The sequence below is a fragment of the Phymastichus coffea genome, unplaced genomic scaffold (assembly GCF_024137745.1).
Source record: "Phymastichus coffea isolate CEN01 unplaced genomic scaffold, Cenicafe_Pcof_1.1 PCOF00012, whole genome shotgun sequence".
Lineage (NCBI taxonomy): Eukaryota > Metazoa > Arthropoda > Insecta > Hymenoptera > Eulophidae > Phymastichus > Phymastichus coffea.
In genome coordinates this window covers 5,402,507-5,423,365 of record NW_026706823.1, presented here as the reverse complement: position 1 = coordinate 5,423,365, position 20,859 = coordinate 5,402,507, and the positions used below count along the sequence as shown (strand labels likewise).

At 32.6% G+C, this 20,859-nt stretch overlaps 1 protein-coding gene across 3 annotated transcripts in view; it reads left to right on the top strand.

The window, feature by feature from the left end:
- Positions 1–20,859, top strand: part of LOC131672697 (cyclin-dependent kinase 14) — a 571,347-nt gene that overhangs the window by 303,006 nt on the left and 247,482 nt on the right. For all 3 annotated transcript variants that reach the window (XM_058950093.1, XM_058950100.1, XM_058950109.1), the window contains 2 exons: positions 19,015–19,143; positions 19,214–19,407. In XM_058950093.1, the coding sequence (XP_058806076.1) occupies positions 19,015–19,143; positions 19,214–19,407 (323 nt within the window). The remainder of the gene's footprint in view (positions 1–19,014; positions 19,144–19,213; positions 19,408–20,859) is intronic.

The window sequence follows — 20,859 nt, the reverse complement described above, 5'->3', positions numbered from 1 at the left end:
GTAAAAGTACATGAGTCGCTCGCCGACCGTTGTAGTGATCGGACGTGTTTGTAAACGCTCTCTGAACTGTGGAAGCTTTGGAGCTGCTGTTATATAGCGCGTGTGAGTACTGTGTCAATGGAGTTTCGACGAGTGAAATTAGAAGCTAAAGGTGTAAAAACAATTAAACAATTATAAGTACTCGCGTTCAGTCTCTGCGCGAGTGCAATTAACAATGACTGTTACCGACAAAATTCAACAGCAACAAGTATCGTACTCCCAAATCATGCAACAAGAAAAAGTACTGTCAAGAGAACAAGCCATAATCGTTGACTCTATCGAAGGTCATACCGTAGAAAAGTACGCCCTAGAATTGGCGAAAATAGTTAATCCGAAAGACATTCTTTATGCGTCTCGCATAAACCAGAATCGTGTCTGTTTCTACTTGAATAACAAAGAACTAGTAGAGGAACTCATTAGTGAAAAAGCTGTGTTACACATCGGAGAAAAAGAGTTGAACATTAGAACGTTAGTATCAAAAGCAAAAAGGGTTATAATCTCTAATATTCAACCATGTGTTCCTACTGCAGTAATACTTCAACAGCTCCAAAAAATAGACATAACTCCAGTATCACAAATAACTACAGTTAAAATGGGCACACAAAACTCATCGATAAGCCACTTATTGACATTCAGAAAGCAGATGTACATAAAACCTGAAGACATACCAAAAATTCCAAACAGCTTACGCATCACTCACGAAGGCATAAACTACTGGATATACTTCTCGATGGGTAAACTCACATGTTTTCAATGTAAACAAGAAGGGCACTTAGCCAGACATTGCCAAAATTACATCAACGACGCTGAGACTACTCCCACTTCCCTCGAAGATGATGAAGACATAAATAATGACATGATAACAGAAAGTTCTACGCAAGAAAAAGAACAGACAACAACTGAGGTAAACACCGAAGAGAATAATATGGTAAACAAGGGCGACGACACTACTAACACCAGTCAAGAATATTCATCGCAGATCAAAACATCCACGTTTAAGAGGCCGTACCCTCCGAGTCTGGACTCTGTATCATCTGAAGCTACTACAACCCAAGGTATAAATAGAAGTAACAATACAATTAATAAAGGTACGAAAAAAAAGAGAAACGAAAAGCTAGCTACGATAGACTTTGAGAAAAAACTTGTAGGAGCGAAAAAAATGTTTGACAATGAAGAAAAGAAATACTGTATTAATTTTGAACAACTAATCGACTTCTTGAATAATTCGAGCCCGAGTACAGCTGTCGAAAAAGCAAAAGAGTATACGAGCAATCTTATCGCTCTCAGTGACTTACTTACAGAAGTATATCCTCTCACGGATGATAGAAATGCGAAAACCCGGCTTACGCGCTTACGAAACGTTTTGTATGCACACGAGACACAACCCGACGCGGAAAAATTTATAGATACGAGTGAGGATTCTGATTCAGACGCGAAATGAATATTTATACAAATACAAACATGAACAATCTTAACACAAATTCAATCAATCCACAAAATAAATCGAAACTAAAAATTTTATATTGGAACTCGAGAAGCGTAAAACAGCGAAAAAGTGATTTGTACGATTTGCTTCAAGATGTAGATGTATTTGTCTGCGTAGAAACATGGTTAAAACCAAAAGATAAATTTACAATCACTGGATTCACAACAATAAGATACGACAGATGTCTTTCTCGTGCAGGAGGTATCCTGTTTCTGGTTAATAAAAATTTAATTGTAACAGAGCTCGATCACATAAACATATTTACATCCGAGGTAGAATTAGGCGGCATACGTATTGAAAACTCATCTCCCGTAATAGACATTATTGCGTGCTACAGAATCCCGGGTATTACGCTAACACAAACTGAATGGAATAATATACTTGACTGTAGCACTAAAAGTCTGAATACAATCTTAGTTGGAGATTTCAATGCTCATAACACTAAATGGAATTGCAAAAATACTGACGCTAATGGAGACCGCATGGAACACAGCATTGATCTAAAAAACCTGTTTCTACATAACACAAATACAACTACGCACATAAATTCTCAATACAAAACTGAATCGAATATAGATCTCGTGATATCTACTCTATCCTTGTCCGATAAAATAAATTATGAAGTATGTGATGAGCCATATGACTCTGACCACTTTCCAATACTTATAAATGTAGACGCAAGTAAACAAAGGTACGAAAGAAAAACATTCAAAATTAAATCACTGAAAACTGATTGGTCTCTTTTTGACGATTACATGAATAATGATTTTGATCTTTTTTTTACTTGGGACTACGATGTTCTCCCCGCCAGAGAAAAATATAAACTTTTTGTTCAATCGGTAACCGACGCATTACGCAAAGCTACTCCTAAGAAAAAAGTTTACACTAAAAAACAAATTAATAATCCAGCCGCTTGGTGGGATACGGAATGCAATAAAATAAAGCGCCTAAGGCGTGCTGCATACAAGAAATGGGAATTTACAAGGAATTATAAGAATTATATTGAATACAAAAAAAATTGCACATTAGCTAAAAAACTATTTAAATCAAAAAAAAAAAAATACTTCCGAAAATTTGCTGAAACCATCAATTTTAGAACAAATATATCTTACGTGTGGAATAAATGCAAAATACTGAATAATAGTTGGGTTAAAGTTAAAAATACGAACTTATTAGATCCTAACAAAATCAAAGAACAATCAACTCACTGTATAAAAAATTTATGCAAACCGTGCCCCTCGTCTTCACCTACTATGAACCCTGATTGGATACCGGATTGTACAAATAACGAGTTTTTCGATAAATATTTTTCATTTGCAGAAATGAACAAAGTATTAAGCTCGATTAAAATAAAAGCGTCACCTGGTATAGACGGTATCGATAATGAAATTATAGATAAGATTTCCATGAAATACAAGCTCCTGCTTTTAGACATTCTTAATGAAATGTATCTGAAAAGCGATTTTCCTGACGACTGGCAACACTCTTTTGTACATATGATACCTAAGCCAGACGGCAAATCGGTCAGGCCCATAGCCTTAACATCCTGTTTATGCAAAGTTTTTGAGAAAATGGTTAAAAATAGATTATAGTGGTGGCTTGAATCCAATAATTATCTTCCTATAGGTCAATCAGGCTTTCGCAAAGGTAGATCTTGCTATGATAATTTAGCATATTTAACGTCTGAAATTGATGAATCTTTCACTAAAAAGACAGAAGTACTAGCTGCTTTTTTAGATGTGTCTGATGCTTTTAATAACGTGATTCCAAATATTCTTCTAGACAAACTTGCTAAACTTAACTGTTCAGAGCGTTTGATCAAGTTTACAAAATACCTGATGCAAATAAGATATTTACACACTGATATAGAAGGCTTTGAAATTAATCAAGCTAGCAAAGGAGTCCCACAGGGAGGGGTCCTTAGCCCTCTGTTATACCTAATCTATGTTATGAATATTACTGATAACATTAATAGCGAGGTTAAAGTACTTCAATTCGCAGATGACATAGTCATGTACATAAAAGACAAAAATACTAATGAGTCTAAAAGGATATTGCAGGAATCAGTAGACAAAATGAATGGCAACCTCCTCCCTTTAGGACTATCACTATCGCCTAAGAAAACGTTTCTTCTTCACTTCAATAATAAAAAAATTCCGCCAGGGCGAGTAGCAATAACACTAAATGGTAATCAAATTTTGTCTACAGAAACGGTGCGCTTTTTAGGCCTTATATTTGACTACAAACTAACATTTATTCCACACGTAAATATGATTCTCACCAAATGCAACTCCACGTTCAATATTATAAAATACCTTTGCGGCACGTGGTGGGGTGCAGACCCATCTACACTTATTGTTCTGTACAAAAGCTACGTTCGTTCTATTATTGAACATGGTTGTTTCATTTATTTTCCAACACTCAAAAAATTTATTATAAAAATCGAACAAACTCAGTATGCAGCGATTAGATTGGCATTAGGATTCAGAAAAAGCACCCCGACAAATATCCTTATTTTAGAATCGAAACTTCCGTATGTATATGAACGAGCGAAACTTTTAGGCTCTCAATACTTAACTAAATGTCTTTCATATAAAAATAACTTAATGTATGGTCAAATAATATACTTAGAAAAAAATAAAAAGAAAAGGAAACGACTCCTAACAGAATGTATAGAATATGTATCAAGTACTGCTGACTATATTGCCGAGCACGAATGCTGTCCTATTTTCTATCATGACTATGATGTTAACGCGACCTCGATACCTTTTAATAGATCTCTAGGTGAACATCTGAAAAAAGAAAAAAAACCTAACGATACACTAGAATCACTTTTGCAAAATGAAAACTCTTTGAATATCTTTACGGATGGTAGCAAAATAGCGAATAATAATCATGTAGGTGCCGCGTGTATAGCACCATCGCTTGGCATCGAAATTGTAAAAAGCATAAACAAAAATGCCTCTGTATATACAGCAGAATGTATTGCTCTAAATCACGCTATAGACATTGCTCTGCAACATGCTAACCAAGACGTATACATTTTCTCTGATTCTCTTAGCGCCCTTCAAAGTCTCAAATCTAGAGACGATATATGTTCATTAAATCCATACATATTGCTAATTAAAAAAAAATATAATCTCTTTAAAAAAATTACGAAAAACATTTTCAGTATACAATTTTTCTGGATACCTTCTCACATAGGAATCATAGAAAATGAGTTTGCTGACAATCTTGCTAAAACAGCGACAGATAAAGCGTATACTAATTACTTAAAAGTACCTTACACTGACATGTTTGAGTATATAAAAAAAATGTGTACTGTAAACACAAATAATGCTAACTTGCAACTAGGCTTAACAAAAGGAAAGCTATATTGTCAATTTTACTATAGTGAAAAATGTAAGCCCTGGTTCTATAAAGAGAATTTACCAAGAGAAATAATCGTCTCAATCAACCGCCTACGATTAGGTCACTATCATATGGCAGATTCGTTACAAAAAATACAAGTTGTTACTTCACCTTTGTGTCCGTGTGGAAAAGAGAACGAAAACATCAATCATGTATTATGGCAGTGCGAACTCTATGACAAACAAAGATGTTCTTTGTATAAAGATTTAGCTAAATTAAAGTATCACCGCCCTTTTTGTGTACAAATGTTTATAGCGAAACCGGATATTGAAGCTTGCAAATCTATTTTTAAGTTTATAAAAATGTGTAATTTAAAAATGTAAAAAATGGACCTAAGAATAGGTGGTTAAAATTTTTTTTTTTTTTTTTTTTTCTAGCAGAAATAAACCTGTAAGTCTACACTTTGTAAAGGTTTGAAATGCTTAAATAAAAAAAAAAAAAGTACATCAGTTTTTAGATAGAGATCAGAATACATTCCTAAATCTATTTTCTTCCAAATACTACCGAAAATATTCCATACGTTTTGAGCATGCTTATATTCTTTAGTAGGAATATCACTATCTGTCAATCGACTATGAAATTTTTCAATAGATGGCAACTCTGTCTTAGTTAGTCTATTTAAATTTTGGATGTATTCATATGGGAAAACTCCTTTTCTTTTGAGTACATTCATCTGTTCTAAAGTGTAATTATCTTTCTGAAATTCTCTCTGTACAATATCTAGCTAAGGTAAATAATATGCTAATTTATCTTGAGTGTAGGCATAAATCGAAAGGAATCAATGAAACGAAAGCTATTTCGACTGTTTGCAACTTCTTTTGTGAAGGATATGTATCGCTCCTTGTTTTCAGCGAGAACAGAGATCTTTCCTTCAAATCCTGAGTTAGTAGCAATTTCAATTATAATAAAATGTGAGTTATGAAATAAGTAAAGTTATGATATACGACTGGTATGAAAGCAGCATTTTTATAATTGAAATTGCAATGATTATGAGCTGTACCTCTAAATTTTCCTGTTAAATGACAATGATCTTGAACTCGTTTTTGGTTATCTTGAAAATATTGATTGCAAATATGTCATCTTGTTGCGGTTTTGAATGCCTGTTCATTAATAAATGATAAATCCATTTTTATTGCATTATTAGATATCTGTTCTAACTCAATCACTAAGGACTTCAATTGCTTTATAAACCATAATGCTAGTGATTCGTCTTCATTTAATTTTTTTGTATATGACTTATATATCGACTTACTATCATCATAACGTCATTTTACATATAATCCAATGCTATAGGCTTCGTGTTCTTGGAAACTATGTCTCTTAAAATTGAGATTTCTATTAGGATCTTCTATAGGTTTTAACAGACATTGAAAATCAGCGTATATAATAAATGGAACTTCCTCTTGTTGGAATATCTATTCTGAGGTGTGGTAAGGATTTACAAATTAGCAGAAGTGTTAATCGTTAAAGGAACTTTCTTTATTGTCAGGCTAATCAAAAGGTGTGCTCTCGCGACAACAGTTGCTCTCTGTGTGTCTAGCTGCGGCGTGCAGCGCCGCGTCTCTCACTCCCTTCCCCTTCTCCTACACGTCTCTGTAGGTCTTATCGTGTATGGGCGAGCGAGGATGTTCGCATATATCCAACACCTCTTTATGCTTAAAATTTTTAAATTCTAAAGTAGCATCGTCAGGTAAATTAATCCGACACTTATTTATTTTGGAACAGTCAATTTCATGAGATTTCAAACTTTCCTCGTTAGTAAAATAATAAAGGCAACGTTCACAAAAATAAATTTTTTCAGTATGTTGAGTAACTTGTCTACGAAGGAGAGCAGATGAAGTTTTAATCCATACGTAGTGAGTTTCTAATTTCAATTTTTCATCTATTGATATTCGTGGTCTATTATTATCATTTTCATCAATATATTCGTTTTGTATTAAGAGTAAGTTCACGTGTTTAGTTTGTTTTAATTTCGTTATATAGCACAGTGAGACTTCATATTTCGATCCATATTTTTTAAGTATATATAAATTTACACTTATGTTATTCAAGTTTTCAAATTTAGCTATACTTTTTATTTTTACAGGGAAGCTTATACCATCAAAATCAGTTCATTCTCATAGGGCTTATACTTAATTACTCTGTTTGGATTTCTTTCAACTAGATGAAGGCTACTTTTCAGACCTCGAGGAAACGTATTTTTCAGACGGGTTAAAGAAGTTGGAGCATCGCTGGGCCAAGTGTATCGAACTAAAAGGAGACTATGTTGAAAAATAAAATACCACTTTTCCAAAATTTTCGTTTTTCTTTTGTAGGCTAAGTACTTATCGGGCCACCCTCGTACAACCACAAATAGTACACAAATCATTTGCGTTTGTAGGTTTATTCTTTTTTATCCGTGCCAACTGCATTTTTGTTGTATACGATTTCCTCATCATTTTCGCTATTATTATGTTTATTGTTACAGATAATTTCATCAGCGGTTCTCTTATTTTTTATTCTGCTCAATGCTCTTTGATCCGTTTTACAGCAAGTTTTACAGCAAGTTTGCGAGTGATATTGAAAACCAGCTAAAAATTTATAAGCCTATATCGATCTACGTTCTATGGAAATTAGCGGTTCTTGTATTATATCGAATCACAATGTTCAGATCAATTTATCAAACAGCAAATAATATAAACATACCTTCGCTGCCCCAAACCTGAAGTCGTAGAGAAACGTCATCTTGGCGTACAGTAGCAGCCTTTCGTATACGTGTACAACCAGCTTCAGTAGTAGTGGTTTTGATATTAACATATTTTTGACAAATCACACACAAATTAATATCAAACAGTACATTTATTACTATTTCTGAATGCCATGACAATCTATTCCAATCAAACCTTAGTTGTCACTAGTTAAGTTTATATTGACGGAGTCGAACGCAGAATGCCTTGCCCGAACGAAACAAATGCAAGTTGTAACTTGCAAAATGAAAAACGCAGAGTAAACAAGTGAGTAGCGTTTACTCTACGCGCGAATTTCAGAATAAGTACTTTACAAGTATTTATCCAGAAAAATGGTTATTTTGTAAAAAATATCATTATTTAATTAATACGCAAAAGAAAAAAAATGATTTTTTTTTATGAATGATACCTTCAAAATTCATACACGCATACGCCCAAAATCACCGATTATTCCAGGGTTTCTAATATAAAATAATATGCGACAAAGTAATTAATGTGGTATTTTTATATTTGAAAATGTGACGAGAGCAAGCGTTGCGTTTTCCCAAATTCCCCTCTCTCTCGACAAGGCACGGTGACCAGCGTTAGGCGCATTTAAGAATGCGTCTAATACATGGTCTCTGTTTCAGCTGACGGAAATTGCCGAGCAGGCCAGAAGCTGCTACGCTGGCGACAGAGAGTATAGAGATGTTAGAGAGAGAGAGAGAAATAGTCGGGGCGTGCGTGCCCTAAGCAAGATTAGGCAGGCGCGCGTTTCGAACCAGTTAGCGCATTGGTCGCGCGCCGCCTAATAAGTAGGTCAAGTGGGGACAGAAAAGATCGACGAAGAAGCTGTAGATGGCGAGGAAAAACGAGCGACACAGACGGTAGTAAGTCGAAGGCAGAGTCAGAAGGTTTTCCGAGTTGATCGGAGTAAGACGGTGGACGGCCAGCGGTGAAAAAGTCAGAAGTTCAGCCGAGGACAAAGGGCCGAGAAGAAACCGAGAGGAGAAAACGACTTGATCCTGCATCTACCCGGGACGCTACCTGGGAAGCCGGCAGGAGTTGCCCAGCGATGACCTGCAACACCGTGCACAGGGCGCAGCCAGGACTCCCGCTCCTGCATCAGAGGTCAAGTTTGCAAATTAATCTCTCTCTCTTTCTCTCTCTCTCTATGCAACGACGGCACTGTGCGTAATTTTTAATATTAGGTGGGTAGCAAGGCGTGCATACGCCGGCTACCTGCCCTAATTACGATCGGGTAATAAATCGCTGAAAAAGAAATCGTCCAGGCAATCCCTCGCCGAGCGACTCGCATTGTGTTTTGTATGGATTAGTAAGCGCGATTAGTTAGTTAACTGGTTCTCTTTTGTAATAGGTGTTAAGAACATCGTTGTATTTATTAGATTAAGAGTTTGTGTGATGCGGTATAGCCCATTTAAAACATTCATTGTCTTCATTTTTAACATTAACACAGGCTCTTTTATTATCTATGCTTGACGGTAATGGTATATATGAACATCTTTTAAATGGATTGTACTTATTTATATTAATAGTGAGACCAACAATAGTTTTTAACGACCAGCCTCAGTCTCTTTCTTGAAATTCTTTGATTTGTTTAAGTATAATATCTTTAACGTTATTCTGAAACCATCTATCAAGATCAGTAGTCTTATAAATGCAAACATTTTCTGTATTGAAATACTTGATTTGAATATCTTCTTCTTGATTTTTCTTTATGATAAATTGTGATGCCATTTCTGTATTTATTTTTAAGTTATTATGGATAGCAAGAAATTGAGGTATTTTAATTTGTAAAAGTTAATTTGCGGCAACTAGAAATGTTTTTATATCTAAATGATGTTGATTAACTATACAGACTGTACTTATTCGATTTTCAAATACTGAATGAATTGGCCTCCAAACAACTCCATCTCCTGGATTTTCATCCTGAATAGCTGTTAATGGATGTATACTTCCACCAACTTTTATAGTTTTACTTAAATTGACTTCAATAGAATTCAAATGACAAGCACAAGTTTGACATCTTTGTCGACTTGCTCTACTTAAATCATATCATTTCATAAATTTATTAATTGAAATTATAGCATTAATTGTTAGATTTTTCCATCTAATACAATCGTCTATATCTAAATCGTCCGAATGATTATAAGCTTTCTACAAATTTTTAATTGTTTCTTTAAAATAGGCGATAGAAGTCATGTTGTTAGTTATCTAGTTTTTATGGTCTTGTAGAGTCACTTGTCTATAATTGTATAAAGGATTATTATGATGAAAGGATAATAAAATATTTGTTATTTTCAAATCTCCAACCAATTGTTACCTATGAGTATCATAATTCAATTTCTGCAGTAGCAAATGAAAATTATGATATTCCTCTTTCAAGATAACAAAATGGCCAATAGATATAGAAACATTATGTATTATCATTGCGAAGCTAAACTGATTTTAAGCTTCTTATAGAAAAATCTCTAAATAGACGCCAGTCAATAACTTCATACTTAACATTTCCAAATTCATTGATTAACCCATTAACGCTCACAGGACAGTTTTTCGAGACCTGAGTTTGAACTATTCTCATGTCATGAATTCTCTTGAAAAAAATTCAGGAACCATTGCTTCTTATGTTTTCGAGTGTCCTCTTTCCAATGATGCTGGTTAAAATAGTCGCTGAAAATCTTTTACAGTCCAAAAATCAAAAATAAATAAAAAAAACATGATTTTCTGATTTCATTTTTTTTTAAATCGACTTTTCGTTCCCTAAGCATTTTTTTAATGCCTAAAACCTCTATAGATCGCGGCCTGGAGATTTTAACTACAAGTTAGTATGGTTCTCCGGATATGAAAATTTTTCGTATAAACAAAATGGCGGCCGAAGTGAAAATTTTTTATCTAAAACTTTACAAATTTTATTCTCGAATACTATAGATTTTCATAACAATTTTTAAAAAACAAAAATGCCTTAGAATTAGTTATAAAATACTCTCAAATTTTTTCAAAATCATCCGAGAAAATTTTGGGATTTCAGAAAAAGTCTTTGAATTGAAAATTCAAAAATTATGTCGGAAAATTCTGAAAGAATTTGAGAGCGTTCTTTGTTTGTTTTTAAGACATTTCTATTCTTAGAAAAATGTTCCTAAAGAGTATACTTTTCGAGAAAAAAAATGTTAAAGTTTGCGAAACAAATATTTTGTTTACCAAAAATGAAAACGCCTTCAGCCATTTATATTATCTAAATGTTGCCCAATTCTCACCACGAGGAGGTAGACGTACCGAGAATCGCGTTTTTTTTTTGTTTTTTTGTTTAATTTTGTAATTTTTTTTTATTTTTTTAAATTTTTTATGTAATTTTTTTATCATCAGCCATTATGACAAATGAGTTTTATTGAAACATTGGACACAGAAACATAAATTGCAGTCCTTACAAATCTTGTTACTTCTAACTACGCATTTTCCTTCATTACAATTTTTCTTTGTTTCACAAGTTTTTAGTGAATGGTACTTCTTTTTCTTTGATAAATATTGTCGACTAATCTCGAGAGCAAATTCTTTTGTACCAACTTTTCGACTATTTTTGTTGCACATGTTGTACAAAACAGTAGCATCAGTTATGCATGATTGTATCAAGCGTTGGAAAATAACGCATGTCCACTTTTTTGATCTTATTATCGGAAGGAGTCTGTTACAATGCTGATCATGTATATCTACGCTCTCCATAAATTTATTATAAGTGAAAGCATTTAGATATTGTAAATCGGTTTTTTTCTTCTCAATTTTATCGTAACGTTTAACAGTTGATTGTGGAGTGACACCCACAGCTGTAGAAAGAATTGATACAGACTTTGAATCAACAACTGTTATGAAATTCATTTTACTGCCTTTTTCATGTTTCATAACATAAGTACCTTTAGGAGCTTTCTTATCTATATCATTTTTTTCTGCTACTCTGTCACTTCTAACTGTTCCAGTTACTGTAAGACCAATTTTTTTCATATGAACTAGTAAATCTGGACTTGTGAAGAGGTTATCAAAATAAATATGGTAAAGAGGTATCTTTCTAGGTGGAGTACTGATAAGTAATTGTTGTAGCATTCCAAGAACGACCCTACTCCCCTGAGCACAGTTCGGCGAGAAATCGGATGCATTCAATTTCTTTCCGCAGTATATATCGCAATCAAATAAGTAGCCATCTGCACAGCATAAAGCCCACATCTTTATCCCAAATCTAATAGGCTTAGATTTTATAAACTACTTCAGGGAATTCCTTCCAAAATATTTCACCATCATTTCATCGATGAAAAGAGCTGTCGAAAAAAATCTAAATTGTCTGATGTTTTTTCTAGAAATATTTAGCATCTTTTTTACTCGCCACACTTTGTCATTATCGTCCTGATCTTCAGGCATTGAGTATTTTATAGACGATTTTATTTTTTGAAATTCATGTCTCGACATTGCTGATTTTACCACTTCTGATTTTATACATAGGATCAGTAGACCAATAGTCTCTTTGAGCTAGCCTTCTATTGTAAATGGTGTGTATAATTATGCCAACGAATATGTTCAATTTATCCTCAGTAAGGTTATAACCGTTAGCAAGAGTAGAAGATATAATGTATTTTTTAAATTCTAATGAAAAAAATAGCTCGAACAGTTAAATAAACGAGTAAGATGACAATTTAGTTTTATCTTTTTCAGAGAGCAGTATTTCATTGGACAAAGTTTCGTTGAAAGGGTGTTCCTCCGGTTCCCATCTATACTGATAATTATTCTCCAACTTTATCTGTGTTGTAGAATAATTACTCAATACTGTTTCGTAAGATTCATAATGTATAAAACCGTCAACTTCCGAATCACTGTTACTAGCCTCAGAAAAGTTATCATCTTCAAACTCATCACATCCATCAGAGTCGAGAAAATCCGAGTCTTCAGAATCATCAGGATTCGGAATGTAAACAGCATCAACATCGTCCTTTTCTATGGCTTCTATTCTTTTTTTCTTCGTACGCGTTACTATCGTTGATTCAATAGCGCGTTTTTTCGTAGGATCAGGCTCACAAATAGGATCACTTTTCTTTTTTCTAGACATATTTCTTAGGTATTCAAATTTTTTGAAAATCAAGAAAATATACGATACACTATATACCGGTATTTGCAAGCATTGAGAGCGCAAGTCCGCTGGGATGGTCCTTTACATACGGTTAACAAATAAGACAGTAATTTGTATGTTGCACAAAAATTGTGTAACACAAAACACAAAGGTGATTGACAAATTCAATAATTTTATTATTCGGGAGTATTTCCAAAAGCTATTGATATACAATACGTGAAATCATTAACTGGCATCATTTAAATACAAGAATACATCAAGGTTCCTTGCGGTTTGAAACTTGAAATTTTTTCTCAAAAACCATGCACTTTACGAAAGTTTTTCTGAGAATAGAAATGTCTTAAAAACAAACAAAGAACAGTCTCAAATTTTTTCAGAATTTTCCGACATAATCTTTGAATTTTCAATTCAGAGACCTTTCCGAAATCCCAAAATTTTCTCGGCTGATTCTGAAAAAATTTGAGAGTATTTTATAACTAATTCAAAGACATTTGTGTTCTTTGAAAATTTTCATGAAAATCTATAGTATTCGAGAAAAAAATTTGTAAAGTTTTACATAAAAAATTTTCACTTTGCCCGCCATTTTGTTTATAGAAAAATTTTCATATCCGGAGAACCATACTAACTTGTAGTTAAAACCTCGACGCCGCGATCTATAAGGGTTTTAGGCATTAAAAAGCATGTTTAGGGAACGAAAAGTCGATTTAAAAAAAAAAATGAAATCAGAAAATCATGTTTTTTTTATTTATTTTTGATTTTTGGACCGTAAAAGTTTTTCAGCGACAATTTTAACCAGCATCATTGGAAAGAGGACACTCGAAAACATAAGAAACAATGGTTCCTGAATTTTTTCCACGAGAATTCATGACATGAGAATAGTATAAACTCAGGTCTCGAAAAACCGTCCTGTGAGCGTTAATGGGTTAATCCTTCAATGATATTACTGTAAACTAAATCGAATTCTTTTGAGAAGAATTTTCTAAATTATTAATCTTGATTTCGATGACATGTTATGCAAGGAGCCAGCCAATTTTTCTCTTTACCTAGCTGCTGAAAGATCGGAAAGTTCTTTTGGGAGTCATGTGTCTTCATTCGTCCATTTCAACAGTAGAATTTACATCATGCTCATCCCTTGATAGCAACGTATAGCAACCGTTAATGTTATTTTTAATGTTGTGAAAATTATTCAGATTGCGTTGGACCTGATAAGACTGGAACACAAACCAGCGAAACGTTGTTATAAATAATGGAGTAGTCTTATTTGGAGCATTGGGATTTGCTATCTTATTTCTTTGGTTAACATTTTATAAAAAAATGTAATAAACAAATTTTTGATTGGTTAGACATTTTTCTCCTGATTGCATCTTAACTTGACATTGATGATACCATGGGTTCAAGAAGATCTCGGATTCAGATTTAGCAAAAACATATTAGTATAGTAGCCTAGTCCCATGAAGCAATATTGTCATATTTTCGAAAATGTTCTATAACAAATCTATTAATAAAATAACGTGACTTTAAAATAACCTTGACACTAATTGGACACAAAAATACATTAAAATATAAGATTGAAGCACATATAACTTCTCAAACGCTGGTTTATGCGAGTTTAAAGGAAATTTGGTTTATCTGTCTTTTGTTTGACCTCCAGATGATCTTCAAAAGTCATGTCAGATATAGCGAAAAATATGTATTTGAATGTAATATTTTCAATGTATCCCTAGTCAAATTTTAGATTCCCTTATAATAAATATATTTGACCTTCAAATGACCTGGTCTCGACGTATTTTGGATACAGAGACTTCCGGTTCAGTATCAGTGCATTAAAAAATGTACAGCATTTAACTAGGAGACTTTTGTTTGTTCATTTTGTAGTCCTGTGTTATAAATAAAGGCTGTATTATGTACTATCGTAATAGCCTAACGCATTCCGATTAATTTGAAAAAAATCAGTACGCAGCTATAGGATGTGGTCATGGTTATCGCTATAGTACCTCTACAAACATATTTTTGTCCGAATTCAAGCTTACGATTATCGAATAACTAACTATTTTTCTATTTAACAAGTATATCGATAAAGTTATTTCTAACTCAAAATTATTAGCATACCATAATGTGTGCCACATTTTCAACAAAAAACTCATCATAATCAAGGCAAATTAAAAAATAGTGGACGTTTACTTGTCAAATATATTAAGAATTCGAATTTCAATAATTTTATTACATACACAAATAGACAATAGAACTTATATCTTTATATCCTTGAGATTTTATTCAACCATATTTATATCGATATCGACTTTAGAACTAAGCTTCGAAAATTCGGATCTCAACACTACTATCAACCAACGTCTAAATATTAATAAAGCCTATTCCATTTTCCCAGATGGCGGCAAGTTAGACAGCGATATATCAATGGGCTTTACAGTTATTTACGACCGTTTTATTATTACGATGAGCAAAAGTCTCGACAATGAAGCTTCTATTTTTATTGTAGAATGTATTGTTATTAATAATGCGATTGAAATCACCTTGAATTACTACTAATTACTAAAAAAAGGTATCTTTACATATTATGAGTGTACTACTATCTCTTCAAAGTGTAAATCTTAGTATAAAACTTAATCCCTTTGTATTTGAAATTTAAAAAAATATATATGAATTTCAAAGAAAAAGCTTCAACAACAATAAATTTCAACTCATTTGGATACCAACACTCTTGAGAATTTAAGAAAATAAAAAAATTGTTAATTTACTGAAGTATGCAGCTGAATTATCTGAAGAAAGTGATGTTAAAAATCCGTTCTTAAAATACGTCTTAAAAAAAACTCTCTTATTACCACTCGACACCTTATTTGTAAAGATATATTCAAGGGTAAACTATATTTTAATAATTTTCATTATAATTTAATCAAGGAGTGGTTCTCGAATCTTAAATTACTATTAAAAGTTGTCACGATAATTAATCACTGTAGGTTCACTAATTACAATTTAAAAGCCTCTCAACAAAATTGGACTATGTTGTGGTAATGTCCTCTATGATAAACACAGATTAAAGTTTATAAAGAAACCTGAATGCTTAAAGTACTGTAATATAGTTATCTAATGTCATGATTTTTTTATTTAGCAATAAGTTCGTCAATTTGTACAGTTTTGTGTATCTTTTAGCACAATAACTTGATCAAGGGTTCAGATTGCTTGCATAAAAAAAAATTATTTATGTCGGGATAAAGTACATCGATTCATTTCAATACTTTGTTGCATATTCGTACCAACGTGAATTTACGTTCTTATAAGATCGGATAATTTCTTCAATTTTACAAAAGTATCCATCGCACCATTATGAGGAGTATAATTATCAAGTTGTATTTACTTCATTTTCTTATTGATAAAATTTTTTCATTTTATTGATAATACTGATCCACAGAAAAAATGCAATGTAATATTCAGCGATTAAACTATATCATTCCAAGGTACTTCATCCGCCTAATTGGCATCCATTTAACCCTAGAACATCAGATTTAAGGGCATTTGAAGGTTAGTTCCAGGAAAAGAGTAGTAACCAATATAAAATGTCAAATCTGTATGTTTCATGGGGTTGCTGAATCCGTAAGTTGAACCCTACATTGTCAAATACCAAAATGTATATTCTGTAAAAAATTAATTTTCAAACACTTCCTCCTAGGCCTCGACAGAGTAGTTCTCTGCTTGCTGGGTCTCCACGTTATCGAACCTGCCTGTACTCAACCTTCTCTTTCCTCCATATCGGGCTCGCATCTCACACTCTCAATTCTTCTCTGGGTATCTTTCCCTGTCTAAAGATCTAGTCAAAATGCCCACTTTTCCTTTTTCTTCTACCCTCTCATCTCACCTTGAGGGTCCACGCTCATTGTCTCTTCGCAAACAGCAATACCCAATTCGTGGGGAAAGGGGGGGTACAACGGTGAATTTTTGGCAAAGCCCAAAATCTTGGCTCAATACAAATAGCAAAATATGAACATATTACCTTATTAAACTAAAATAATAAATGACTATATTTTGGAGATCGCTGCATCTGAATTCGAGATTCGTTTGACGTTATAAAGAGAACGTCAAGGGTATTTGAATGTCAAATCTTAAAAAAATATAATATTTGTAAGAGTTTTAGTTTTGTGATTGGGAATTAATTTAACCAGAAAGTTATTCTATCATATTCTCCAAGAACTAAAAACATTATAGTCATAGTATCAGTTATTATGAAACTCATGATTTTCTAAATTTTATTACTTCAAATGATCTTTGGTTTCATCTTCGCTTCTTTCTATTCACAATGTTCTCTTTTCAAGATCCAACAATAATTCATCATTATATTTATACCCTACTTACCTTGGTAAAATCCCTTCATTTCTTTTACATCTCGAAGTAAGCGTTTCCCTTGTTCTTCACTATTATCTCCAATATTTCGTGAAAAATAGTCTAATTATGATTGGAGAAAGTATAGCTTTCAATTCATCAAGTAACCTAATTTTTTATAATTATCCAGTCAATAGTCAATTGATTTCTTCTAATTCTTGCTCTTGCGATTTTATAGAACACGTTTCTCTGTATCCTTTAACATCACCCAGGTTGCTTTTTCTGTATTATTCATCGTATGAACAAATATTTCCTATTTTAATAATATATAAATTCAGAACCCGTAAAATACACCTTTTAATTCAGCCTTGGATATTTCGGGAAATTTCGTTCCCAAGTACAAATAATTAGCATCTTCTTCATTCAATGGTTTAGCAAAATGTTTTATTAAACAAAAATTAATATAGAGGGGAGAAAGAACAATCTTTGATTGGTCTACTGACGGTTTTGTTAATAATGTTATTCTTACTGGGGTCAAATGTTTGTCTAGCAGGCCAATAAGCTCTTACGTAATAGTTCTTATGATTTCTGCTATACCACAACTATAGGAAACATGGAAGACGTATTATTGATATGAAATTATGGTGAAAATGGAAGTTTTGTAAAGCCTTATTATTAACCTAGAATTATGGTAGAGCTCTTGAAATCATCACATATTAGCTTGTTATATTTCTCGTACTCTATATTATTTAGTATCATTTCAATATTTTTGTATTTATTATTCTTTATTTATGGTTACGGAATGTGTTTCTGAGGATTAAAAAATATTTATTTATGACATGTGATAAAACGTCCTTTAGACTTCGCTTAAAAGAATCTATGAATACCTTCCATTCATCAGCTTCGTACACGTCGTTCTTCAATTCGTCCATCAATCCCTTAACATCATGGCAATATACAAGATTATTATTTGTCGAGAAATATTTCCTGAATGATTCATGAATAGAGACATTGGGATACACATTTTTGTAGATATTTGATGAGTTGAAAACTTCAGTTTTTGTGATAGAAAAATAACAGTATCGAAATATTGATCACACACTAATTTAAAATTATCAGTGAATTTCTGAAGTTTACTATTCTTTAGATGGTATTTCTTACAAACATAACGGTCAGGAATTCTATTTTCCTTCATACCTATAAGATCTAGAGTCCATTCTTGTAAGATAATACCCTACCGAAACTACGTTTTTCATCAGGTATCAGGCTCGCTTACTCATTCTGACAAACCACCGATACTATACATCCGAAATGCTATATTATACTTTGTGGTTGTCGATCATTACGGCATCATTCCTTCAAAGACATTGCCGTAAAACAGAAAACAGAAAAAATGTCCTTGTTTGCCGTTACCACATGCAGCTGCTTTGAGTTCTGATCTCAATCTCAATAGGCCAAATTAATATTGTAATCAGTTTTAGTAGCCCTGAAAATATAAATGTATACTTTCTTATTTTATTTAAGTATTTTTTCCGCAATTTGTCCTTCAAATATCCTTGATCTTGTCAGAATGTCACAGAAATCGGATTCGAGTGCTACGAGACCCAAACTGTACAGAATTAATATATTGAATCAGTTATTACTTTTCTTAGAAATGACCTCCAAATGCCCTTGAACCTAAAGTGCTAGGGTTAAATAGACGTTAGATTAGAATTCAGAGGAAAATATGTATGAATATTATGGTTTTTTCGATAGAGATCAAATTTAATATTTTGTAGGCCTCTGTAATTCATAAAATAATAAACAAAGAGAATATTTTCAGTGCAGTCACAGTTAGTTATTAAGTCATAATTGAGGTAAAATTATTTCATATTATTGTAATATATGTATAATACAAATTTAATCATTTTTAGCTATTTCAAAAGAAGAAGCCGATGATACTCTTAATAATCAACATTTACCATTCAATGGTTATTCTGAAGAATTTTTAGATCGCATAGAACAAAATGGTAATTTACCAACTGATAAACAGAGATGTTATGGTTCGTACGTAGTTACTTAAATTACTGAATTTTATTTACGCAGTATTATACATAAATTACTTTCTTCTAGATTGGACAAGAGTTGGAGATCATGAAAGAGTACACAGACAATTATCAGTTTCTAGTGACTCAAAATTACTAGATGAAGACATTAGAGAAGAAGCAAAAGTAATATTACGACTTCGACGGCCTGTTCGACCTAAATCTGAAGTGTTTCTCGGCCCGGATCCTCCAAGACGAGCCAAACGATTCTCTGCATTCGGAGTAAGTATCAAAACATTAAGATTTCATTTTTTAATGACTGTTATTGCCTGTCATAGTATTATCTTGCAATTAGTTGATGTTATGGTGGATCAGTAGAGGCAATAGAGAAAGAAAACAACTTTTAACATTTCGTTAACAGATATGTTAACCTCTTCAGAGAAACCTACCTTGCCTCCACCGATCGTGTAGAACGTCACCCAAGATAAAGATTTCATATCGGACTTGCTAAATATATAAATGCATATAAATATTATATGAAATATGTATTTTATGAAAACATATAATAGTTTGGTTTTTTCGCATGTAAACTTGATAAACTACCAAAGAATGGATTATTTGGTATATATCTTTTCAATTTCTGCAATATACAGACTGACTCAAAAATATTTGTTACTTCTACTAATTGATTTTTGGGTGTATATAAACATACACACACAGACCCACGCATATGTATGTGTGTTGGTATATATATACACAATTTATTTATCTAGTGCTCACAATTTTTCCAAAAAGTATGAAAATGATCCGTCTGTGTGTGTGTGTGTTTGGAGGGGGGGGGTCATTCTTTTAATTATGTGATACGTTTGTACCTTGAGTTTTCGAAACCTTTTTTACATCAATTACATTGTAACGGTCTAGTCTGATTTGCCTTTTCTTCCACTGCAAAATAGCAACCCGTCGTACACAAGAAAGCTGAAGAATAGCGGTACTTGAGCGAAGGCGCTCTTCTCATATACATGCATATGTGTTAGGGTTATTTAGCGAAAACAAGACCATATAAGGAGCGTGACGTCACGAGCGTGGGAAAATTATTGTTTACAATGCAAAATCGACAATTGCAAAATTTTCTCTAATCAACAAAAGTATTTTTCAGTCAATTTTCATGCGCTAATCTCGAATCTCAAGTTATTATAGTTATTCAATATGTATTTGTTAGTTTAATTTAATTTACAAGTAAATATCGCTAGTAATTTTGCAACAAATGAGTACATTGCAAATTCGAATATACAACAGCGATCGTAGCGCATTAAGACAGAGAAGCAAGAATTTGACGCTTTGATAACTAATTTTTGATGGAGTTATCAATAAATAAAAAATTATTAATTTATTTGAACAATTAAAATTGCTTTGCGAGATAGTGATTCGACTGTATATATCTATAAAATTAATGATAAGAATTGTTACCCATTTATTGATTTTATAATGGCTAAAAGAGAAATTTATTTATTCAAAAATGGATTGTTAAGTTAATCGTTTTTATTTTGAATAATGTTCCACTTATCACAAGCGATTTTTTTATGTAAAAATTTTCCGTAAATTTATTGTAAATTCTGTGTTATATAAATATCTAACTTATATCGCTTATAATTTTAAAAGGCAATTTTTCCTTGAGATACAATTTATATTAAAAAATTTGTTATTCTATACTTGATTTTTTAAATCATTAAATTT